At 40.8% G+C, this 25,656-nt stretch overlaps 2 protein-coding genes and 1 long non-coding RNA gene across 3 annotated transcripts; 1 reads left to right on the top strand and 2 right to left on the bottom strand.

Annotated features, from left to right (window-relative positions):
• Window positions 1-2,716: 2,716 nt before the first annotated feature.
• Window positions 2,717-5,726, top strand: LOC143486101 (uncharacterized). Its single transcript, XM_076985943.1, has 8 exons — window positions 2,717-3,109; window positions 3,757-3,845; window positions 3,942-4,427; window positions 4,507-4,552; window positions 4,660-4,751; window positions 4,856-4,966; window positions 5,095-5,374; window positions 5,475-5,726. Exons 1-8 carry the CDS (start codon window positions 2,927-2,929, stop codon window positions 5,703-5,705), a joined length of 1,518 nt encoding a protein of 505 aa, XP_076842058.1. The 5' UTR covers window positions 2,717-2,926; the 3' UTR covers window positions 5,706-5,726.
• A 105-nt stretch (window positions 5,727-5,831) lies between these two features.
• On the bottom strand, window positions 5,832-9,733 carry LOC143486134 (G2/M phase-specific E3 ubiquitin-protein ligase-like). Its single transcript, XM_076985983.1, has 13 exons — window positions 9,706-9,733; window positions 9,291-9,366; window positions 8,897-9,180; window positions 8,738-8,794; window positions 8,558-8,634; window positions 8,330-8,383; window positions 8,030-8,235; window positions 7,841-7,943; window positions 7,581-7,743; window positions 7,077-7,180; window positions 6,721-6,865; window positions 6,284-6,410; window positions 5,832-6,206 (listed from the first exon to the last, which is right to left on the bottom strand). Exons 3-13 carry the CDS (start codon window positions 9,080-9,082, stop codon window positions 5,932-5,934), a joined length of 1,497 nt encoding a protein of 498 aa, XP_076842098.1. The 5' UTR covers window positions 9,083-9,180; window positions 9,291-9,366; window positions 9,706-9,733; the 3' UTR covers window positions 5,832-5,931.
• A 105-nt stretch (window positions 9,734-9,838) lies between these two features.
• On the bottom strand, window positions 9,839-11,020 carry LOC143486136 (uncharacterized). Its single transcript, XR_013123142.1, has 3 exons — window positions 10,629-11,020; window positions 9,987-10,174; window positions 9,839-9,913 (listed from the first exon to the last, which is right to left on the bottom strand). It is a non-coding gene; the product is annotated as an uncharacterized LOC143486136 (long non-coding RNA).
• Window positions 11,021-25,656: the final 14,636 nt, after the last annotated feature.

Here is a 25,656-nt window from a genome sequence, read left to right as displayed (position 1 = left end):
CAACATTAATTCGACACACGAACGGCTCGACATTGCGTACGGCCATCTTGAATGATTTCTTTTTTTTTTTACAAAGTTAATGAAACAGTAATGCCACTCGTCCACAAGAGGGAGCTCTAAAATAGCGTAGCAAAAAACTGCTGCTCAACACAACTTACAAGAGGCAAAACACTCCCCGTCTGGTACAATACAATTGTACTACTACAAATTAACTTGTTCAAAAAAAAGAAAAACAAAACATTTTGAACAATAGCAATAACAATCTATTCCTCATTTGATAGAAGTAAAACCATATCAGAAACAGGTCTCAAAAACACTTTAACATTCCCATCTTTTGCAATTTTTACTTCTGCTTTTCGGACCTTCTTATCATTACTCTCAAATGTTTTTACAACTCTTCCCATAGACCAGTCATTTCTGTGCGCTAGAGCATCTTTCAATATCACAATGTCACCAACGTTTATGTTCGGTTTATCATCAGTCCATTTCCTTCTTTGTTGTAAAGTTGGAAGGTATTCACTTCTCCACTGTTTCCAAAAAGAATCTGCCAGGCACTGTACCTGCTTCCATTGTTTGGAGTAGAGGTCTGGAGGTGCAAAGCTTCCCGTTGGTGCAGATAGCGCGTTGGTCTTTTGGGTAAGAAGCATTGCTGGAGTGAGAAGGTTTGGTTTGTCTGGATCTGTGGACACTGGTACGAGTGGCCTTGCATTCATTATTGCCATGACTTCTGCCATGAATGTGCTTAGCACTTCGTGTGTGAGTTGGACATGTGTGGCTTTCACAAGGATACCATCCAAAATACGTCGCGCAACTCCAATAAGTCTCTCCCAAGACCCACCCATGTGTGAGGAGTGTGGAGAGTTGAACAGCCACGTACATCCTTTCTCCTGCAGGTAAGAGTTCAGTTCTGTGTCTTTCTGGTCAATTTTCAATTCATTGCATGCTCCAATAAAATTGGTGCCTCTATCAGAGCGGAGTATTTGAGCAGGTCCACGGATGCTGAAAAATCTCCTCAATGCATTGATAAAGCTGGATGTTGACATTGATTCAATGAGCTCAATGTGCACAGCTCTTGTGGACATGCAGGTGAAAAGTACAGCCCAGCGTTTACTGTCTGCACTTCCTCCTCTTGTGCGACGTGTCGTGACCGTCCAGGGACCAAAGACGTCCAGTCCTACACTAGTGAATGGTGGCATGGGTGATAGTCTGTCAACAGGCAAATCTGCCATCTTTTGTGTCTGTAGCTGTCCTCTAAGCTTATGGCAGAGAACACATTTGTGAATGACAGAAGAGACAAGCCGTTTACTGCCAATAATCCAAAATCCAGCTCCTCTGAGCGCTCCTTCTGTTATGTGGCGCCCCTGATGCGCTACTTTCTCGTGATAGTACCTAATAAGAAGGACAGCTATATGATGAACGTTTGGGATAATGAGTGGATGCTTCTCATCTTTTGTCAAATGAGCAGGTGCCAAGCGTCCTCCTATTCTGAGGAGGTCATCTTCATCAATAACAGGATTCAACTTTTTAAGACAGCTTTGCTTTGGGAGTGGCTGATTTGCTTTTATAGACCTGTGCTCTTCTTTGAACGTCTCACTTTGTACTGTGTGAATGATAAGCTTGGCTGCTTCGGACAGTTCATCTACAGTGTTAGTGTTACTAAAACACTTCCAGCCTTTACTTTTCGTGTCTGTCTTCTTAAATGACGCTGCTACACGTTTTAGTGAAGCAATAGTGTGACACAATCTCATCCAATGAGAAAACCTTCCCAAACGCTGTGACCCCAGCTGTGTTGTTGAGGCTTTAGTAACAAAGGTCTTTACCTCGGGTCTGATCTCTGTATCTGTATCAGGGTTAATCAGTGTAAAAGCATCAAAATGAGCTGTCTCCATGTTGGATTTTGTCAAAAAGGAAGGACCATTAAACCAGTTTGTGTGAGCTAATGTGGAAGCTGCAATTGGTCTGGTGGCAATGTCTGCTGGATTGTCACTAGTGGCTATGTAACACCACTGTGCAGGATGTGTGGTCTTTCTGATTCTAGTCACTCTGTTGGCTACATAAGTGTAAAACCTCTTTGTGTTGTTGTGTATGTAGCCAAGGACAATTTTACTATCTGTAAAAAATCTGACAGTGTCTACATCAATGTCCATCTCATCTCTAATGAGTTCATACATCTCCACAGCTAAAACTGCCGCACATAACTCCAATCTAGGGACAGTGTGAGCGGGTCGAGGGGCTACTTTGGACTTGCCCATGATGAAACCTGTGTGCCACTGACCTTCATTGTCAAGAGCCCTCAGGTACGCTACTGCTCCTATGGCCATGGTGGAGGCATCTGAAAATAAGCACAGTTCTTTTTTGACAGCAGTTGCCTGGGAGAATGGGAGGTAGCACCTTGGTATCTGTAGCTGTTTGAGATCCTTTAAGGAGTTTCTCCATTTATTCCATTCCTCTTCTCTTTTCGCAGGAAGTGGTTCGTCCCAATCCTTTTGCTCTATGGACAGTTCACGTAAAAGGGCTTTTCCTTGCATTGTGATGGGTGACACAAAACCTAGTGGATCGTATAAACTGTTGACAGTGGCCAGAACACCCCTCCTGGTGTATGGCCTTTGCTCTGTGGAAACATGAAAGGTGAAGCAGTCATTTACAAGATTCCACAGCACCCCTAGTCTTCTCTGCAGGGGTATGTTGTCCAGCTCCATATCTATGGAGTAAGAGCACTGTCAAAAAAAACGTGCGCATACTCAGCAAAACACGTACGTAAATACATTTGTTGTACACAAAAATCTGTATTTATATATTCACGTACAGAATAAGCCATGCATAAAAACATTATGTCGTAACACTGTGTGTGTTTTGTGAGAATACAACTACAAAATCTACAACTTATGCATACGACTAGAATTTTTACGGGTACGACCTCTTAGTTATGATTACGAATCCAAAGGTGAGAAACGACTGTCAAAAATACGTCATTTGGGGCACAGCCGAAATGCATCGAGTACAAGAGCAATCGATTCGTCACAATGCGCATGCGTCCTCAGCCGCGTCCAGCTTTCAACTGTTGGCGGGTAGAAAGATGGCTGATGCAAGCAGCGGGAGCTCAAATCAGGTACAGCTTAAATTCTTTCCTCGTCTAAGCTAAATTGTTTTACAATTATTTGTTTCAAATAGTTTACGCTTTTGTTAGGTCTTCGTGGTTTAATATACTATGTGTCTCTCACAATCTTTAAGGGACAATGCTGTTATATGGCGCGGGCTAACCGCAATGGTGCCCTTTGAGATTCTCCTAGACGCGATCTTTTAGTAGTAATGGGCTTCACTAATCACTTTTTACTGCTTCACTTCTTCCTTTTTGCTTTTCCCACCGCTACGACAATGTTGCTTTCTTATTCGTGTATGGCTTTAACGTTATACTAGCTTCAAGATTATGGTTCACTCAAGCTAGGTTTAAACTTGACGCGTCGCAACTGGCCCGAGGGTCCGCGCGTCAAAAATGATGCAATCGGCGTTTTATCACTTTTTACTTTCAAAACATAAGTTTTAGACTACCACTTGTTATGCACACTTTTTTTACTCTGCGAACATCCAACTCAATAAGGGTGTGTTAATTAGCTAAGCTATAATGTATGTTAAAGACAAAAGTTAAAACGTGTAGGGCAGGGTTACTCCAGGACCAGTATTGGAATACACTTGGCTGCCTAACTGCTGTGAAATATTAACATTACATTCATAAAATATATTGTTTCACTTTCATAGGAGTCTATGGTTACACACTTACTGGAACGTCTTCAATCTAGAATAAGTGGGATCCTGGATCGACCAAATTTGGATTTGGACTATTTCCTGTACGTTGTTAATCAAGAAGTATTCATTTTGACATCAGCTGCTACTGTCTTTAATGTGCCAAGTGAAATTGAGGAGAATCTTCTATCTCTTCAAAGGAAGATAAACGGAGCTCTTTCACAAGAAGCACCCCAACTTTTCATTAAGGATGCAAGTAATGGACGAGGCAGACCAAAACTGATCTTTTCTGAAGAACTGTTAACCAGACTCATTGACATGCCTTTACCTGTGTCTTGTATTGCAAACCTGCTAGGAGTTAGTCAGTCAACCATCTTTCGTCGAATGCGTGAACATGGACTGTCTACAAAGTCCACGTATAGCAGTCTCTCTGACCATGACTTGGATAATGCTGTGATGTCTATCAAGAGACAATTACCAACTGCAGGATACAGGATGGTAAAGGGTTCCTTGCAAGCAGAAGGGCACAGAGTTCAGTGGGATCGCATCAAGGAGTCCATGCACAGAGTAGATGCTGCTGGAGTTTTGGAGAGGATGACAAAGCTAGGGTGCATTGTCAGGAGAACGTATTTTGTACAGCATCCGCTATCCTTAGTCCACGTGGACACAAACCATAAACTTATACGGTAATCATTAGTTTATAATACTATCAAAATGTTACTTCTCCTTAAAAGGACAAGCTATGATGTGCTTTTTGCTTTCAAGGTACAACATTGTCATATTTGGAGGGATCGATGGATACTCTAGAAAGGTGTGTTGAATTAAACTGAGTCAGACTCAGTTTGATTAGTTCGATTTTCATGCTACGTGAAAAGTAAATGATTGCTTACTGAGACATTTTGTGTACTTTACATATAGATCATGTACCTGGAACCAGCAGATAATAACTGCTCAAGCACTGCACTTTCTTTTTTTCTAAAAGCAGTTCAAAACTATGGCTGGCCATCAAGGTGTGTAATCGTGGTAGAAGATTCTTGATTTTCTGCTTAAGCAAACTTGCTCAGTATTTAAACGCTGAACTGCTACTTTATGCTTTTTTCCCTACATTTTCTAGAGTGAGAGGTGATGAAGGTGTGGAAAATGTTGGAATTGCAGAAACCATGTTCACTGTAAAAGGCACAGGAAGAGGAAGCTTCATTGCAGGGAAGAGTGTGCATAATCAAAGGTTACCAATTAACTATGCAAAGTATTGTAATAGTAAGATTATTATAAAACCATTTCAAAAGCATATTCAAGAGCAAGCTATCAGTTACTTGGCTAACACAGCTGTTCCTCTTTCCCTTCTCTGTTTAGAATCGAGCGCCTTTGGCGAGATGTTTGGCTCAGTGTAACTCAGCTGTACTACGAAGTTCTTCATGGGCTTGAAGAAGATGGCTTGCTGGACTTGTCAGATTCTCTCCATATGTTCTGTGTGCATTATGTGTTTCTTGCACGCCTAGAACATGATCTCCACATTTTTACTGAAGGCTGGGATAATCATCCCTTACAATCTGAAGGTGGACTTAGCCCAAACCAGCTGTGGGTTCTGGGACACATGCAGAATTCTTCTGGTGACTCTGAAGAGAATTTGCAGGTTTGTATTAAATTACTTACCCTAGGGTAGTTATGATGTAACTTATGCTGTATATTTTAATTAACAATTTTATGCAAGGTAGCATTTTCTTTTTATTTAGTTTCAGAATCTGGAGCTGTTTGGAACAGACTGGGAGTCCTTCGATTCTGCAAATGAAGAACCTTTTGGCGTTCAGGTGCCACGAATTGAGAGCCCACTGCCTCCAGCTGTGATGGAAACAATTAAATCTATCATCAATCCTCTTGCAACATCAGAATCCTATGGTAGAGACATTTACATATCAATGGTTCAATATGCTGAACACCTTTGGAGAACAGGAAGCAATAACTGAGACCTAACAGGCAAATAACAGCCGTTTTGTAAACATTTATTAAAAATGAACTGCAGACTTGTACATTTCCTTGGCTGACAGCTGTCATGACATGCTACATGTTATAAAAAAAAAAAAACTGGCAGTGAAACATTATATAAATACATAAATGTTAATATTGATGTAAGATATCCTATGTGAATAAAAAGAACAAGGAAGGAAGTGTTGAATTTCATTTCTTGCTTCCTTACATCCTATCAAAAGACTCCCCACAAGATATGGCCAAGTACATAATGTTTTTGAAGTCATCAGATGTTTTCAAGTGAGCAGAGGGAAAAGTGATTGTGCGACTGCATGCGCTTACTGTTGGAAAACAAACAGTATGACTGCCGTCACAGTCATGATAGAACTTTACAGTTATGCTGAAGTCCTGCTTTTCACTTGGCAAAAGAGGTTTGTGTCCCTGGCCCGTCATCCACTGCATGATTTTGCCAACGGACATTTCTCCATGTTCACCTTGTTCTTACATAAAGGATTGAAAACATGTTAGGGTGAATAGAGATTTGTTTTTGTTTTTTTTAACAAAAGCTAAAACATACCTTGATCCTCAATTTCTTGTAAGAAATCCTGGAACAAGTTCATAATGTTAATTTCCTTGCTGTATTTCAGGGATCCCTTCTCGCTGAAGTCAGGGTGGCACTTCTCCAGAATAAAAGCTGCATCTACCTAAAATCAATTATTTTGATGTCCCCTTAGTTTTGAACTAGAGGTAACAAAACACTAGAAGTCACTAAAACTGACCACAATGTTCCTGTAAAAACATGCAAATAATAATAAAAACCCACCTCTCAAACTGCATGAATAGTGGATGAAATTCACAAAGAAGCCTGGTCTTGATTTAGGTGACTAGGCTTTTAGTGTCTGTTAGTATAGTGCTGCAGCTTTAGTTCTAACCTGGACATCAGCAATGCCTAGAGCTGGAAACCATTCCTTTAATGCTAATTTAATAGAAATGCCATAGTAAAGGATTAGTTACCTTGTCATCATCTCCTGGTACAAACAGTGGTAGACAAAGTTCTGGGTACAAGTTCATTATCTTAAGAAGATCATAAAGCAGCAGTCCTTTCCTAAGCTGATCAAGCACCGGAACGACTCTCATGGTTGAGTGGAGTATAACGGCCCTTCAAAAACAGTAGAAATACACGTATATTTTTTTAAAACAGCAAAAAAATTTTATAAAACCTGACATCCCTGAATTAACTGAGTGAGTGAGTGTTGGAGCAGGGAAAATATAGTGGTTTTGAAACTGTAACTGCACATAAGTAGTCCATGTGTTTTGTGTTAAAAGTAGTAACCATTTCAGCAGTCAACAAAGAAACACCTAATAAATACCTGATTATGTGATCTTTCTTTTCTACAGACACCCTTCCAGTGTATCCACAGTTTAGAATTTCATCAGTATGTTCACCGAGCTCATCATCAGTTGCACTGCTAATCTGAAAACACAATATTGAATTGAATTATTTAAATTTCCACTTCTTAAGAAGACTGTCCAAAATAAGGTTGTCCAAAAATGTGGATCTGGTCCCCTAAATCAGCAATGTCAATATATACAGTGGAAAGACATGATTACAATATTATGAGGAAAACATTTGTTAGAGAAATGAGTACACTGGATTAGATGACGGTAACATCCACAATATCAGAATAGTGTACTAGTGTTTCAATGTTACATTTGAGAAATTATTGTGCACGGTCACGGATCACAGTACAAGAGCAGAAATTACCCAAACAGACTTGTATTTACCTTTGTATGTAATTACCTTTACTTGTAGACTAATAAGTGCATAATCATAGTTACTTTTCAGTACCCACCTGATTTCATAATTTTTTTACCGTCTCAATAAGAAGCGACAGTTCCCGATCAGTGACATCAGTAGCTGACACCTGAATGCTGTCAGAATCACCAGAACAGAGATATCTGAAGCACCATTCACGCATAAAGGCTGGTGGAGGTCCCCCTTGCGCCAAGCTAGCTGCCATGATTTCTCCAGCACTCCTAATAAGATAAAATCAAATAGTATAATGTATTTAAATATATTTTAGGTTATTTCCTCAATACATATAAAATAACCAGAACTACTGATTAGACTCACCTGAAGTAGTTTTGATCCAAACTGTTCAGACAGTAAAGAGGATTTTTTCCTTTTTTGTCTGCACTACAGACAAAGAGCTTTCTCTCAATCTCTGCAAGCATTTCTAGAAAACAGCAAAATTATAAATTATAAAACTGTGATTTCACAAATTGTCTACTTTAAAATGTGTACTTTTAACACCTACTAAACCTGTTAGGAACTCTTTGCTTAAGGCACCAGTGTCAATGCCTGCTTCCCCAAAGAAGGTAACCCTTAGTCTACATTTAGGAGATGTTTTCTTCTGACGTTGCCACTGCTGCATGCCGCGGGTGAAGAGGTCAGTTCGAGATACACAGATGGAAAATGTGTTGGTTTCCTCCACCTGGCCACTAATCCAATTAAGTATGTCGTCAGAACTGGAAAAAAAAAGGAAGAAAGTTATACTGACAGCAGAGAGATAACTAAATGAATAATGGACAACATACTTCTGAAAAGATCGTGTGGTTTTACCTCTGGAAGCAATCTATAGGGTGATCTGACATGCTAACCCCATGTTCTGCAGTTCTACAGACAAAAATACAACTCCCCTTAATGAACAAGAGTGTTAACAAAATATATTTATAAAGTTTAGTAGCATTTTATGATGCAAGCTCCTTTTGATATGAGGAAATTAAAATTAACTCATATACATATATAGACCGCAGTCATGAAATCAAGGTAATGGTGACATTTTTTTACCGTAATCCACAGTCAGATGCATGTACTTCAATGACATCAACATTAAATACTTTTTTGCACATCGGACACTCAGCAGTCTGGCAAAAGAATTGTAACAAAACAACAACAAAAGAAACAATATTATAATTTAGTTTTGTAGTTTTAAAACACTTATCAGGACATTTGTACAAAACGTCTTACCATCTCCCTCTGGATGTCCAGGTCATTTGAGACTGAATCTTCTTCTGTACAGTTTTCCTGCAGATGAAACGTTAACAGCCAATTGATTTAATATTTTGTACATGTTAAATCATGGGATCGAAAAATAACCCAAAAAGATTTAACTAAGCTTCAACATACATTGTCAGATGAAATACACAAATCAACCTGCTCCTTCTGGCATTCCTGGATATGGATTGGAAGAGCCTGAAGAGGAAACATTTTTCTACATGATGTACACTGGGCTTTGGGCATTTGTTCAAATTCCTTTGCTTCTGGTGGCAATGCAGTACTGTCAATTTCTTCTTGTAAAGGAGCAATGTACATGATACATTTGCCATTCCCACTAATTGCTTTTAACTGTTGCCCACTGTATCCATCTGAGTCAGGAGGAACGACAAGCAATTTGCGTTGTCCCCCTCCACCTAAAATGGAAAAAAATATCTTAATTATTGATAAACATTCAATAAAAAAATATGAGATCTACAAAACAGCCACATTTGAATTCGGCATTAATTATAGGGAGCCCACTTACCTGTAGACTTGTGCAATAACCAGCCACCAGAGATATTTGTAAGCTTTGGATATGCTTTCACAAGCAAATCTGTCAACTTGAGTGACACAGAAGAGTTTACACAATTTAGAAATTTGAACAAATATTAACATATGGTTTAACAGACATGCAATGCAGTTATCAATTACATACATCACATATTCCCAATTCAACAGCCTGACTGCATCTCATTAAAGGTTTGCTCAGCATAGTGTTATGATCGTCTTAACTGGTGGTGTGTTCAATGTGATGCTCAATACTGGAGCAGTCTTGCAGAGCATATAGTCTAACAAAAAATGTGGTTAATAAATGTGTATGGAATATACCACGTTATATTTTACATTACATTTATTTCATTTTGACAGCAAACTGGGGAAAGTAGCAAATACTATCATACCTCTGAATGAGTGATGTTTTCATCTAAAGTTAATGATCGTTTCCCAAGTCCAGCCAGCATAAGTCGTAATTCTAGTTCTCCTTTGGGAGTTTTCCCACGCTGTTTGTCAAGTAGGAAAAAGTTGACCAAAAGGCTTTTCTTTTGACGTGTATATGGTGCAAAACGTCTTTTCCCCCTGACCTCTTTGCGGAAAAATCCAGGAAAAGACCTAAAAACATGACTGGGTTAGAGTACTGGAACTGTAAAGTAACACAAAAACAGCCTACTTGCCTGTCGCATACCTTGCCATTTCTTGTTGTACTGACTGGCTGCGGTGACTGGACTGGGCCTTTTCTGTCTGTGCTCCCTGTCCACAACCTGGATCTGCCCTACCCTGCCTGGCTGGCCTGACATTTCCTGCTGAGCTTAAACTGTTGCTCAGTATTGTAACAAGATTTTGAGCAGTGCTGATGATGTCTGCTAAAGGGACCTGACAAACAAACATTTTTATACCAAGAACAGATGAATGAAGTCTTCTCCAATAGCATGTGCGGAGCCACCGCGATTAGATCATTTTTGACGCGCGTTGCGACGCGTCAAGTTTAAACCTAGCTTGAGTGAACCATAATCTTGAAGCTAGCATAACGTTAAAGCCATACACGAATAAGAAAGCAACATTGTCGTAGCGGTGGGAAAAGCAAAAAGGAAGAAGTGAAGCAGTAAAAAGTGATTAGTGAAGCCCATTACTACTAAAAGATCGCATCTAGGAGAATCTCAAAGGGCACCATTGCGGTTAGCCCGCGCCATATAACAGCATTGTCCCTTAAAGATTGTGAGAGACACATAGTATATTAAACCACGAAGACCTAACAAAAGCGTAAACTATTTGAAACAAATAATTGTAAAACAATTTAGCTTAGACGAGGAAAGAATTTAAGCTGTACCTGATTTGAGCTCCCGCTGCTTGCATCAGCCATCTTTCTACCCGCCAACAGTTGAAAGCTGGACGCGGCTGAGGACGCATGCGCATTGTGACGAATCGATTGCTCTTGTACTCGATGCATTTCGGCTGTGCCCCAAATGACGTATTTTTGACAGTCGTTTCTCACCTTTGGATTCGTAATCATAACTAAGAGGTCGTACCCGTAAAAATTCTAGTCGTATGCATAAGTTGTAGATTTTGTAGTTGTATTCTCACAAAACACACACAGTGTTACGACATAATGTTTTTATGCATGGCTTATTCTGTACGTGAATATATAAATACAGATTTTTGTGTACAACAAATGTATTTACGTACGTGTTTTGCTGAGTATGCGCACGTTTTTTTTGACAGTGCTCTTACTCCATACATATCCAGGTCTTTTAGATCTTTTGCTCTCTCTGTGGCAGGAAAGGCCTCCACTACCTTGCAGTTGTTGGAGGCTATTTTGTGTAGCTTCAAGTTAGACTGTGCCAACATACTTTGTGCTTTTGTGAGTATCTCAACAGCTTCTTCTGGAGTTTCTGTGGATGCAAGGCCGTCGTCCACATAAAAATGTCTCATTACAAACTGCTTTGCGTCATGTCCGTGTTCCTCTTCTCCCTCGGCTGCAGCACGCCTCATACAATAAATAGCCACAGCTGGGGAGGGACTGTTTCCAAAGACATGGACCTTCATTCTATAGTCACAAATGCCTTTGTTTAAATCATTGTCCTCATACCAAAGGAACCTCAGATAATCCCTATGGTCCTCTCTTACTTCAAAACAATAAAACATCTGTTGCACATCAGCTGAAAATGCCACAGGCTCTTTTCTAAAACGCATAAGGACACCTAGTAGGGTGTTGTTTAGGTCGGGTCCACTTAGTAAAACTTTGTTAAGGGACTGTCCTTCAAACTCTGCACTTGAATCAAAAACTACTCTCAGCTGGTCAGGTTTTTGAGGGTGGTACACACCGAAGGATGGTAAGTACCAGTGTTCTTTGTCGGATTCCAAAGGTGGAGCGAGCTCTGCGTGGTCATTGTCCAGCATGTTTTGCATGAATTCTTTGTATTGCGTTTTCATTTCAGGATTGCGATCCAGCGTTTTTCTGAGAGACAGGAGGCGCTTGAGAGCTTGCTTCTTGTTACTTGGGAGCTGTGGTCTGGGAGAGCGAAATGGCAGTGGCGCAACCCAGCTGTTACCTTCATTTTGATACACTTCCTTTGCCATAACATCAATAAAATCTTTGTCCTCAACTGACAGCGCTAGTTTGTCATCATCTTTTGTTTTGTCAAAAACTGTTTGTCCCAGTTGATCACCGTGTTTGTTTTTACTGTCCCTATGGGGGGAAGGTGTGGCAGTAGGCTGGTACCTGTAAGCACTTGACTCTTTGATTTGAAACATGTTAGGACATGGGCTGAGATAAGAAGCACGATCGTTCTGAAGAACATGTGTTTTAAGGACATTCACATTAGGGGGCTTATGCGTCTTTCCCAGACAGGCTTCCCCAACTATAACCCAGCCTAAGTCTAAACGCTGTGCATAGGGCATACTGTGTGGCCCGTTGATTCTGTCTGTGACTTTGTGTACCTGCATAATGTCTCTTCCCAGGAGCAGAAGAATAGGTACTTGTTCTTCAACAGGAGGTATTTTGTCGGCTACCTTCTGTAAGTGAGAGAACTTCCTAGCAACTTGTGGAGATGGGATCTCTCTCCTGTCGTCTGGAATCATGTCACATTCAATCAGGTTTGGGAGCAGGAGCTTTACTCTACCATCCACTGACTCAAGCATAAAGTTTACTGCTGTTCTGCCGACATTATATGACAGTCCTGAGCACGTTCTGAGTTTGTAAGTGTCCGAGCATGACTTAATATTAAAGAGCTCGAAAAACTGAGACTTAGCTAGTGACTTGTTACTTTGTTCATCAAGCACTGCGTACATCTTTCTCGCCTGTTCTCTTCTGCCTTCTGGATAGACAAACACAGGACTTATTTTTGAGCATGAGTGTGGGCTATCTGCATCACCACAAATGTCTGTGCATTTAGAAACGACTGAGACACTTGCATTGTCGTGTGTCTCCCCGCCATCACCTTTGTCAGTTTCAGAGCGTTCAGCAAGAGCAGAGGGTGGACCTGGATGTAGTGCTTATAAGTGTCTGTCACTACCACAGTCCACACACTTTATTTGCACCCTGCAGTCTTTTGCTAAATGCTGAGTAGAGCCGCAACACTTAAAACAGACTCTGTTTTCTCTCAGAAATGACTTGCGTTCATCTATGGGTTTTGCTCTAAAGCTTTTACACTTTTTAAGTGGGTGAGGCTTCTTATGTATAGGACATAGCTTGTCAGGGCTCTCTATTGGCTTACTGTAACTGTTTTGAGCTGAACTAGTATCTGTAGGGATGTCAGTTTTGTGCACGCTAATCACTTGCCTGTTATTGTCTTTGAAGCTTCTCTCTTTTCTGAAGCTTGTGTTCGCGGGAGGCACGATGGCGAAGCTCGGGTCATTTCTTATTTTGGCTTGCTGCCTTACAAATCTTGAAAAGACACTGAAAGGGGGAAAGGCAACTTTGTGTTCTTCTTTGTACTTTGCTCCTGTTGAGATCCATTTTTCCTGTAGTCCATAGGGTAGTTTGTCCAGGATGGGGTTGACTCCGCGAGCTGTGTCCAAATATGCCAGGCCTGGTAAGTATCCTCCATCCTTAGCGCATTCGATTTCCTGCAGAACGTCGCCCAGCTCTCTTAACCTTGTGTTGTCTCGGTTGCTGAGTCTGGGAAACTGTTCAATCTTTTTCAACAGTGCATTTTCCACTACCTCAGGAGACCCGTAACATTCCTCGAGTCTTTGCCACACAAGGTTGAGAGCTGCATTTGGATTGAAGATGTGGACTGAACGGACTCTTTTGGCTTGCTGACCAGATTCAACTCCAAGCCATCTTATCATTAAATCTAGCTCTTCTTGAGCTGTAACATTTAAGTCTCCAATGGCATTTTGAAAAGATGCCTTCCATGCCCAGTAGTTGTCTGGGTGATCATCAAACTGCAAAAGCCCTGTACTTAACATTTCTCTTCGTGTTAAATATCTTGTGATGTCTTGTACACCTTGTATCCCTGCTGGTGTTGGAATTGTGTCGTATGGATACAGTTTGGGGGGATTCAGTTCCTCTCTTGATGGTGTTTGGTGCTCCAATTTAATGTTAGCCTTTTCTACACTGTGTGCGCTTCGGTCTTCTGTCTTTTCGTTCGCAGCCATTATGCATTGTTCGCGCACAGCTGTGTGACAGGCAAGTGTATTAACTCGTGGCGTGAAACCTTCACGGTAAACATCTGAGTGTTTTTGTACATACTCAGTTGTGCGTTGCATCGGGTTAGTGGGTGTTCCCACTAACGACGGTCTCAGTTCACTTTTTGTGAGTCCATCCTCCTCTTCATAAACAGCAACCTCTGCTTCTGCAACTGCAACAGCTTTTTGACAACTTAAAATATGTAAATTAGCTTCAAGTTCGGCTTTCTGTTTCATTATGTCTGCTTCCTTTTGTGAATATGCTAGCTGTGCATGTGCAGCCACTGCTTTTGCTCGCGCTTTTATTGCTGCAGAACTGGTCGATGACCGCTTGGATGTATGCGTGCGTATAGACTTGACCTGTGAATCTATGCTGCTTGCGTTATCCATGTTCTCCGTATTGTCTGCAAGGTTTGCGCTATGCACTTGTTCTTCTCCTGGGTCTGGTATATTTGAAGTTTCTTCCCCTTCTGAGAGGTTCTGCTGATAGGTCTTTCCTGTCCGTAGGCTCATGGCTGGTGTGCTGGATGAATCTCCTCGTGGTTGTGCCCGCTGTGCTACTGTCCTTTTACTGTGCTGCCCTCACTCTGAGTTATCTAATTTCACCAGCTAGACAGCGAGTTAACGACGCTTCAAATAATCAAGCTTTGTTTCTTTGTGTTGATTTATTTGTAGAATGGCCTCTAACCATTGCCCTCTTTAGGCCGTCGTAAAACTAAGAAATAAAATGTACAAGCATAGCATTAGCTAACATCGCAAACTGTCGTGTTACATGTTAACTATACACCACACAATAACAAATCCAGATCAACTCAAATGCACATATTTTTTACACAAACAAAAATAAAATCACAATTTTGTCATATTCTGATACTTACGGACAAATCTCGTCCAAGGCTACAATGTGTGGAGTTCAACATTAATTCGACACACGAACGGCTCGACATTGCGTACGGCCATCTTGAATGATTTCTTTTTTTTTTTACAAAGTTAATGAAACAGTAATGCCACTCGTCCACAAGAGGGAGCTCTAAAATAGCGTAGCAAAAAACTGCTGCTCAACACAACTTACAAGAGGCAAAACACTTTCAGTTCTTCAGGTATTTCTTTTGGCCACCCTTCCATGATGAATTTGTGCAGCTTTGAGAGCTCTGTGTCAGTTCTCGTTACCTTGGCAATGTGCTTTGCGGTCAGCGGCACGCCCTCTAAGTGTTCACATATCAGTGCGTCGACATAGGCGGAGACTGTTTCTGTTCCAGCATCTATGGTCTCTGATAGCGGCACACGAGACAACCTGTCAGCGTTGCCATGCTTCTCTGACTGACGGTAAACAATGTGGTAGTTGTATGCCGACAATACGATGGCCCATCTCTGAATCCGGGCTGCTGCCATCGTGGGAAGCCCTTTATGTTCTTCGAACAAAGTCAATAGTGGCCTTTGGTCTGTGACCAGGTTAAATTGATGTCCACAAAGGTATTGGTGAAACTTTTTAACACCATACACAAGGCTTAGGGCCTCTTTCTCAATTTGCGAATACTTCTTCTCTACTGGAGAGAGAGTACGTGAAGCATAAGCAATTGGATGCTCTTTTCCATCTGATGTGCTGGATTACGGCTCCAATGCCATAAGCTGAAGCGTCACATGCAAGGGTCAACGGCAGGCTCTGATCATAGTGCACTAACAATTTGTCACTTGTCAGGAGTTCTTTACATTTGTTGAATGCATCTTGTTCAGCTTTCTTCCATTTCTTTTTGCTCTTTCAGCAAACTGTAAAGTGGCGCTAGAACAGTACTTTCCTGTGGCACGAAACGGCCATAGTAGTTAACTAGGCCTAGAAAAGCTCGTAGCTCTTTCACATTTGCAGGTGTGGGAGCATCATGTATTGCTCTCACCTTGTCTTTGGATGGGTACACCCCCTTTTTGTCCAGGACATGGCCCAGGTACTCGATTTGGGTCTTTCCAAACTTGCACTTTGGCTTTTTCACCCGCAGGCCATTCTCTTGTAAGCGTTGCAGGACTCTGTCAAGGTTCTTCAGATGCTCTGCCTCATCTCTTCCCATTATGAGCAGATCATCAAGATAAACAACCACGTTCAGGTTCCTCATCAGACTCTCCATTACTTTCTGAAAGATGCTAACAGCAGAGTTAATGCCAAACCAAAGACGATTATACGATTATCAAAAAAACAAAATTATACCAACAAAACTCTCGATAAAATTGAGGAATCTATTAAACAAAACCAATTCTGGGAATTATGGAATAGTCTGGGCACAACAACACCACAAGACCCACCCTCCTCGGAAAATAGCAAAATTTGGAAAACACACTTTGAACATCTTTACAAAGAAATTCCTCAAAAAAGCATCAACCCCAATTATGATCTAATCAAACAAATTACATTCATTAGAAAGTACCATAAAAAACAATCAAAACCCACTCGATTATCCCATTACACAAGAAGAATTAGCCAAACAACTCAAATCTGTAGCTGTAGTTCATCTTCCACACGTTCCCTCATTGCGAATGGCAAAGGGCGGCTTTTGTGGAATTTGGGCGTGGCGTCAGGCTTGACAGAGATTGTTGCTTTAATTCCCTTTAATGTTCCCAATTCCTCTTTGAAAACTTCACTGTATTTTTCTAACACCTCAAGTATTGACTTGGGTGCTGAGGGCTGCTTTGCATTTTTACTGATCATTTTAAGTGTTTTTCAATCCATCTTGATGCTTTCAAGCCAGTTCCTACCACAAAGTGCAGGTCCATTGCCTTTCACTACAATTAATGGTAAGTCAACAGTTTGATCTCCATAGGTAACTTTTGCCACGAACTGTATGCATCCGGTTAGGCAGGAGGTGGCTGGCCCAGGATGGATCGCTGGTCTCATCTCATTATTCCTCAAGCAGGCGGGCAGCCATGTGGAGAAATGAAACAGGGAAAATTAGCTCTGTATGAGGACATATACAGGACAGGTGAAATTATAAACATTTCCGGAGTGTGGCAGCAACTCCGGCATTAAGTTAAATTATTACAGCCTAGCTAAAAAGGCAGAACCAGAAGGTAACATAGGCTTGGGGGCATTCTGAGACAATGGCATCCGTCCACTGCACTGTCAACAAACTTGAGTGACCACGAGCAGTGACAGGACGACAGCACCAGCGCCCCAGTCTACCATAAAACCCTTCGCCTGTGAACCCCTGGATCTGTACCTTAATCTAAGGGGGGATATTAATTATCAAACGCTAATCTAAATAAGTGGGTTTTCAACCTAGACTTAAAGATTGTTACTGTGTCGGAGTCCCGGACGCATTTAGGAAGATTATTCCAAAGCTGGGGGGCCTTACAAGAAAAGGCTCTTCCCCCTGCTGTTACCTTGTTAATTTTTCGAACTAATAAAAGACCAGCACCCTGTGATCTTAGTGGGCGTGGGGGTTCGTAATAGGAAATAAGTTCCTGAAGGTACTCAGGAGCAAGCCCGTGCAATGCTTTATAAGTTAATAAAAGAATTTTAAAGTCAATACGGAATTTAACTGGGAGCCAATGCAGGGCTGATAGGACTGGACTGATATGCTGAAATTTTCTAGTTCTGGTCAGAACCCTGGCTGTGGCATTTTGAACTATTTGAAGTTAATTTAGATTCCTATTTGAACATCCTGACAGTAGTGCATTGCAGTAGTCTAATCTAGAGCTAACAAAGGCGTGCACCAATTTTTCTGCATCATCCTGTGATAATGCATTTCTTAATTTAGCAATGTTACGGAGATGTGGAAAAGCTATCCTAGTAGTATTATCTATGTATTTATCAAATGATAGGTCAGAGTCGAGTATGACGCCTAGGTTTTTGGCTACTGTGCCAGGTGTAATGGGGTAGCCTGCGAGATTAAGCATTAGATCTGGAATTTTCTGTTTTGAGGCCTTAGGGCCCAGAAGGAGAACTTCTGTTTTGTCCTCATTAAGTTGGAGTGGAGGAAGTTTAGAGACATCCAGCATTTAATATCTCTTACACAGGCCTCAATTTTTCTTAAACTGAGTTTGTCATCAGGTTTGGCTGATATGTAAAGTTGAGTGTCATCTGCATAGCAGTGAAAATTTACACCATGTTTGTTTATAACTGTGCCCAATGGTAGCATATATAATGTAAATAATAGTGGTCCTAGAATGGAGCCTTGCGGGACCCCATATTTAACTTTTGTACATTTGGATGGAATATTATTGAGCTCTACAAACTGATAGCGATTTGTTAAGTAAGAATGAAACCATGAAAGGGCTGTGCCAGAGACTCCAACCCAGCGTTCTAACCTTTCTAGCAAGATCCTATGATCAATAGTGTCGAAAGCTGCACTAAGATCAAGAAGCACTAACAGCGATACATAGCCTTGATCTGAAGCAAGGAGGAGGTCATTTGTTACTTTAACTAATGCTGTTTCAGTACTGTGATGGGGCCTAAAACCAGATTGGAACTTTTCAAATATGTGATGCCTATGCAGATATAGGCATAATTGCTGGGCAACAGCTTTTTCTATGATCTTAGATATAAATGATGTGTTTGAAATGGGTCTATAATTAGATAGTACAGTAGGATCAAGATTTGGTTTCTTGATCAGAGGTTTAATAACTGTTAATTTACATGATTTGGGCATGTGACCTATTGTAATGGATGAGTTAACTATAGTTAGAAGAGGTTCAGTTACCGCTGGTAATACCTCTTTTAATAACTTTGAGGGAATCGAGTCTAGTGTGCAGGTAGCACAATTTAAAGAAAATTATTTTCTCTAATTCTGATTGTGGGAGTGGATGAAAAGCATCAAGTTTTTCTCCCAGTATGCGATTTAAATCGATATCAACCAAACCAGATGACATACCAGCAGGGTTGCCAACTCTCACGCATTGAGCGTGAGACACACGCATTTGATCGTTTTCACACGCTCTCACGCCACACTTCCGATATCTCACGCCGAAAAAAAATATCCAGTTTATTTACCTCAGATCCACATATATGATTCAATACGTTACTAGTTCGCTAGCTCTGGCGCCATCCACCGGCGATATAACACTGAATCTGTGTCAATTCAATCCCCCCGCTCAACAAAATACACTCGCCACCGGCTCCAGGTTAAAATCTCACTCCAAGCGAACGTCAAAAGTTGGCAACCCTGTACCAGTTGTATTGCTAATAAAAGGTTTTATATTTTGTCTAATATTCTCTATTTTATTATCATAGAAATCTATAAATACATTACTAGTGAGGTTTACTGGAATCTGAGGTTCTGCGCCTGCTTGATTTTTTGTAAGTTTGGAAATAGTATTAAAAAGAAATCTAGGATTGTTTTTATTTTTCTCTAGATATGCTCAGTTATGCTGAGCGTGCTTTAGCGAGTGCCCGTTTGTAGTCAATGATGCTATCCTTCCAGGCACAGTAGAATACTTCCAACTTAGTAGATCGCCATTTACGCTCTAATTTACGTGCTATTTGTTTTAAGTTTCTAGTTTGGTCAGTGTACCACGGAGCGTTTTTTAGATCTAGTCTTTTTATATTTGAGTGGAGCTACTATATCTAGAGCTGATCTGCAGGTATTCTCTATGCAGTTGAATAGACTGTCTAACTCTCCTGGATTGGATGGCGAGTGGGCTAGAGCAGTTAAATCAGGGAGGGCTTCAATAAACTGTGTTGCTGTTAATGAATTTATCAAGCGCTTTATACACTGCCGAGGAGACGGGCGGGTATTTATGTTAAGATGAATCTCAAATTGGACTAAATAGTGATCAGAGATAGCTACGGTTTGCGGGAGTATATTTATATTATCTACGTCGATACCCAATGTTAAGATTAAATCTAGGGTATGATTTTGATAGTGTGTGGGTCCTACTACGTTTTGTGTAATGCCAACAGAGTTCAATATAGAAGTAAAAGCCCTTGTCAGTGGATCCTCCGCATTATCAAAATGTATGTTAAAGTCTCCTACCATTATTATTTTGTCACTACTAACTGCTAAATTTGCTGTAAAATCTGTGAAATCTTTTAAGAAATCTGAGTAAGGCCCTGGTGGTCTATATACATTTGTTAGGGAAAATGAACTTTTATTTTCAGATGGACTAATTACATTAATAGACAGCATCTCAAATGAATTAAAGATATCTAAGTATTTCTGATGAATTTCTAAACAATCACGATATATTATACATATTCCTCCTCCTCTGCCTGACAATCTAGGTTTATGTATATAACTATATCCCACAGGAGTGGCTTCGTTTAGAGATAAATAGTCACCAGATTGAATCCACGTTTCAGTTAGACATAGAATATCAATTTTCTGGTCAGTTATAAGTTCATTCATAAAAACTGCTTTAGAGTTGAGTGATCGAATATTAATTAATCCAATTTTCAGATCGGTCATATAGGTAATAATTGGATGTGAAGTTTGAATATTAGTTAAAAACTTAGGACGGACTATTTTCTTATGATTTAGTTTAACCCGGGGCACAGACACAGTCTCAATCCTATGGGATCTTGGTGACGCCTCTAAGCAGCTCGCAGACAGGTTTAACCCGTTAGTCTGCGGCCTGGTTGCGACTCTGGTTAGTCAGCAGCTCCTAGTACTACACTGCCCACTAACTAACAGACTACGGGCTATGCTGCAAGATAACAGGGCAGCGCCATCCCGGTGGGGTGGACACCGTCCCTGCTTAAAAGACCAGGCTTGCCCTCGAACTCTTTCCCATTATTAATAAAGCCCACTTGATTTTCTGAGCACCACTTGGACATCCAGCGGTTTAACGACGTGAGCCTGCTGTACTGCTCATCACCGCGCCGCATTGGGATGGGGCCAGAGCAGATTACGGCATCGGACATCGTCTGGGCTAATTTAACCACCTCTTTAACATTAGCCTTAGTCACCTCTGACTGCCGCAGACGTATATCGTTGGCCCCTACATGTATAACTATCCTAGAGAATCTCCTATGGGCTAACAGTCTAAGGTTGCCACTAATGTCCGGCGCTCTGGCTCCCGGTAAACAGCTGACTGTAACCGCTGGTGCCCCTACAGGAATAATAAATATTCTCAAAAGAAAAGCTATGCAACTGCATACACTTCGTTCATACTGAAAAGCATTGCATACTATTCAGTTAAATTACCCTTATCAAGTAAACAGGACGAATACTATAAAAAAAACAACATTGTATACTGAAATCACGGTAACCTTGCGATTATGCACAAACATTACAGAGTACAATGGTTATCGTGAGGACATGTTTAGCCTTCTCACGTTACACGTGCTAGGTGCGTGATCACAGCATGTGAAACAGTCAACTCATTCCTAGCTTTAAACTTAATCATTTCAACTAAAATATACCCTTCCACATTTAACACAACAAGTATTAACAAACAAAATACAATTCTTAGGTTTCACTGAAGTATTTAACAATGATAAACAAAATTAGGGGTGTATTCAACTAAGGATTTTCATAGTCGAATCTGATTCGTCAGATTTTCCCTTTAGTCGACTAATAGTCGAATCAGGGGTTTTTTAAAGAGCACCTTAAATGGAATCCCGTTCTCATTCAGGACTTTTTTCCACTTCAAAGTAAAAACCTAAAACACTCAGATAAATGAATAAACATGGTAGGTTGTCTTTATTCAGCTTTTATTTATTACTTATTTATTTTTTTAATGAAACGTTAGAGAACATTAACCGTCAGTGCGCATATCGAACTGTCAGACAGGCACTGTGCAAAATGTCAAAAATATTTTAAATAAAATATGCCTGCCTGAAAATATATATAAAACATTTCCACACAACAGCAAACAAATTATAAGGAAAGGTTCAAGTAACGGGGTTTAAAAGCAAACAACAACAATAAATGTTTATAGGATTACTTGCCGAGACGCACCGCGACGAGACGACAAACGGCAAACGTTTTTTTTCGCCTTAAGGCCCATTCACACCCTACGGCAGGCGTACTCAACTAAATTTGTCCGCGGTCCAATTTTGGCAGATACCTGTGCCCTGAGGTCCGGTGCGGCGGGGGGTGGCGAACGTAAGTTGTTGAGCGGGGCGGGGGGCGGGGGGGGGGGGGGGGTACGGTGCGCGAACGGTGGAGGCGTTTATACTTTCGCGAGCGTCACTGCAGTGTTCTCCGCACCGATAGGCGTTTTGTCCGAAACGATATGTGGTAGAAACACCCCTCAAAACAGGGGAATGAACATTTACCTGACCAATTTTAATGTTGCTATATGTTTCAGGTTTGAAAAGTGCTGGAATTTAGGTTAAAGTACTTTAAAATGCTTGAAATTGTAACTACTTGGTTTCACAACAAATAGCTGTCTGACTGAATAGTTCTCTTGTATTAGGTTAACAAATACGAGCCTCTTGTAATTCCAGGACGAAACATGAGAGAACGTGAAGACGTGAAGATTGGGCGTTTTTTAAATAAACAACCATTAAATAATGTGATAAAAAGCGAATTATTTCGAGTATATGTATAAATATTTAACTTAATTATGTTTAACATGCTGGGAAATATTGAAATGGACCTTGAAAGTGACGTACAAGTGCTTGAATTCCACCTTATAAAGGTGTATGAACCCTGAAAACGTGACTTTGTTCATTGCGTTGAAGCGCGGCGCGAAGTTACAAAATTCGAGAGGTGCACGACCGACAGCGCGCGAGGCACTCGCCCACACGCGGAGCCACAGCGATTACGTTATTTTCGCCGTGCGGACCCTCGCGCCGCTCGCGAAGCGTCAACCAGGCAGGCTTGTTGTTGAGCGGGGGTGGCAAACGTAACACTCGTGACGGAGTGTTTTGTCAGTAGTCCTGAAATAAATGCTATGGTTTTGTTTTAGTCCGTATCCAGTTAATCAGGAATGAGATTGGGTCCGGACAGGACTGCGTTCGGGTCCGGATCCGGACCGCGGTCCGCCAGTTGAGTACCCCTGCCCTACGGTAATTACGGATACGGACCCTTTCGTCCGGTTCCGGAGGTCGTTTCATGGTATGCCATGTTGGTTGTTGTCGTGCGAAATAAAAGACGTTGACGACATAACTTGCACTTTACTTTATTTGATTCAGCTTTATCTTTTTCAAAATACTTTTGAAGTTTTTTTAGTAGACATTATAATCTCGGCGGACGCTGATCCTGTAGCGTGTTCAGCTCCGCTCGTTTGGATTGTGCAACTGCAGGGTGTGATGTATTAATGTGTAGTAAGGAAGATGCCTATTGTTAATGCGCACACATCATTTTTAAATATTTATTAACAGAAATTACGATGATTTTATTTGACAAAAGGCTATATATAACGAAAACAAAGACATTTAATGTAACAACTAATGCTTAGCAGCGTCCTTGGGCACCCCCATGCAGTTAGAATGGTACATTCGACTATGACATTCATAGTCGACTAGGGGGTATAGTCGACCATAGTCGAATCAGCGACTATTCCATGTCACCCCTAAACAAAATATGACTTGGATTACAACAGTAACGAAAAATAAACGAGCTGCCTTACCGAGACAATTCAACGAAGAAATACTTGACGAACGAAACTTCTGGTCTTCAAAACAGACAGCGTTTACAAAGCTGGTCGCCCAGTACTCCAAAAATGAACCCAAACGTCGCAGTAACTTAAAAACACTCACTTTAAATCTCTTCTAACTCCGAGGAAAATGGAGTCTCCAACTCTCTAGCCATCGTCAATGGCTCGATGGCAAACCAAATGCTATCGAAACAGCATGTCAAAATAAAAGTACCAAATCGTAACTGTACTGCTATAAGTACTGCTATATCAAATACATGTAATTTTGTTTAACAATAACAACACATCATTCATGAATTGTTTAATCAGAATTATCACTATTTATTATCCCATTTTACTATTTATGCTTTTTATCAACTATTTATTATACATTTTTATTATGCATTTGTCAACTGGGTTATAATTATATTCATGAGACTGAATTTATAGATTTCCTGAATAACCTCAATCTTATTTTGTATCACCTGGTTCATCACACAAGAGAGTTACAGGAAACACTGATAGGTAACATAATACAGTAAGATGATAAAATCCTGCACTTAACATCCGGAGTCATGCAACAGGCTTGGCTAGGATGTATTAACACTAGAGCTCCTGAAAATTCAAGACTGTCAGGACATCACCCCTCCTTCCCCTCTGTCTTACCAGCAATTAGCAAGAACAAACATCACCCTTTATTATGTTAATTCACAGAGCAAGTCTGAGGCAGCAGTCTACTGCAGTCTACTACTGCAGTCTACTACTGCTACTAATATCCTCTGTAAATATATTATATACTGCTAAATTTGTTGTATATCTGTCAATAAAGTATAGCACATGTATTTGTTTGATCCTCTCACTGTCTTTATTGGGTATATTCTGTCTAGAATTAGATAGATAGCACCGCAATCATAATGCTAATTTCGGCTAGCAATGCCATGGGATTTCCAATATAACATTAGCCTCAAGCTGTTGTTAGAGAAACAGTTGTCTCTACGTCTGCTGCTGCGTGCGCTTGAATTACACACACACACACACACACACACATATATATATATATATATATATATATATATATATATATATGAGAGAGAGAGAGATAGATAGATAGATAGATAGATTTTTCTTTTCAGTTAGGGGTATGTTCAGTTAGTATGAGCTGCTGTCTGTGGGTGTGTTCTTCAGTCATGATAGAAGCAGGAATAGCGCCACATTTCAATAGCGCAACACATTTACATATTTGAACCATTATCACGGGTCCCATGTATGTATGTCATTAGCGTGGTTTCGGCGTTATGTATGAAGCGTCCCAGATTTACATTTGTATGAGCTGCTGTGGGTGTGTTCTTCAGAGTCATGATAAAAGCAGAAACACAAATGCTGGTGACTTACATTTTCCTTACTATCCTGTGTGGAGAAGACGGAAAACACTATGGCGCACCAGAGGAGGTACACTGCTAAAGAACTTGCGACCATCCTTACAAACGTGGACTGCTGCGAGTCCGATGGGGGAGAGGAACTTTCTTGCTGTAGTTTTACCAGCGATTCATCGGATGAAGACACAAACTTTTCATCGGATGAGGTAAAGAAGAGCCCTCCAAGAAAGAGGAATCGTACACAGGCCGACACCACACCTGGACCAAGCGCTACACAGGCCGACACCACACCTGGACCAAGCACTTCTACACAGGCTGTACGGGCAAAAGACGGTACTGTGTGGGAGAAGGTTGACATCACACGCTCTCATGTCAGCCGTTTGCCCAATTCATCATTCGTTGAGCCGGCTGGGCCTACAGAACATGCCAAGGTATAGTAACGTAATATTTTTTGCAGTGTTTATGCTTGTGTTTGACTGATATTTCGTACGTGTAATTAACCTTGCGTCATTTATTTATTTTTACTCATACAACGTAGTAACGTAATATTCTTTGCAGTGTTTATGCTTGTGTTTGACTGATATTTCGTACATGTAATTAACCTTGCGTCATTTATTTATTTTTACTCATACAACGTAGTAACGTAATATTCTTTGCAGTGTTTATGCTTGTGTTTGACTGATATTTCGTACGTGTAATTAACCTTGCGTCATTTATTTATTTTTACTCATACAGCGTAGGATCACAAGTAGGCTGCAGAGTTTTCTGTGTTTGCTCGACATGGAGATGCTGCGACTCATCACCGATTGCACAGTCCATGAAGCCCACAGAACAGACCGCACC

Source organism: Brachyhypopomus gauderio, unplaced genomic scaffold (genome assembly GCF_052324685.1).
Source record: "Brachyhypopomus gauderio isolate BG-103 unplaced genomic scaffold, BGAUD_0.2 sc44, whole genome shotgun sequence".
NCBI classification, from domain to species: Eukaryota; Metazoa; Chordata; class Actinopteri; order Gymnotiformes; family Hypopomidae; genus Brachyhypopomus; species Brachyhypopomus gauderio.
This window is presented reverse-complemented; position numbering and strand designations above follow the sequence as displayed.

Bases quoted from the DNA above. Each gene is read 5' to 3' on its own strand.
- LOC143486101 (XM_076985943.1), top strand. From the start codon at position 2,927: ATGATTACGAATCCAAAGGTGAGAAACGACTGTCAAAAATACGTCATT. The intron at 3,110-3,756 runs GTACAGCTTAAA...TCACTTTCATAG, and splicing joins GCAGCGGGAGCTCAAATCAG to GAGTCTATGGTTACACACTT. The intron at 5,375-5,474 runs GTTTGTATTAAA...CTTTTTATTTAG, and splicing joins ACTCTGAAGAGAATTTGCAG to TTTCAGAATCTGGAGCTGTT.
- LOC143486134 (XM_076985983.1), bottom strand. From the start codon at position 9,082: ATGTACATTGCTCCTTTACAAGAAGAAATTGACAGTACTGCATTGCCA. The intron at 8,635-8,737 runs GTAAGACGTTTT...TTCTTTTGCCAG, and splicing joins TGGACATCCAGAGGGAGATG to ACTGCTGAGTGTCCGATGTG. The intron at 7,744-7,840 runs GTGAGTCTAATC...TTATCTTATTAG, and splicing joins TTGGATCAAAACTACTTCAG to GAGTGCTGGAGAAATCATGG.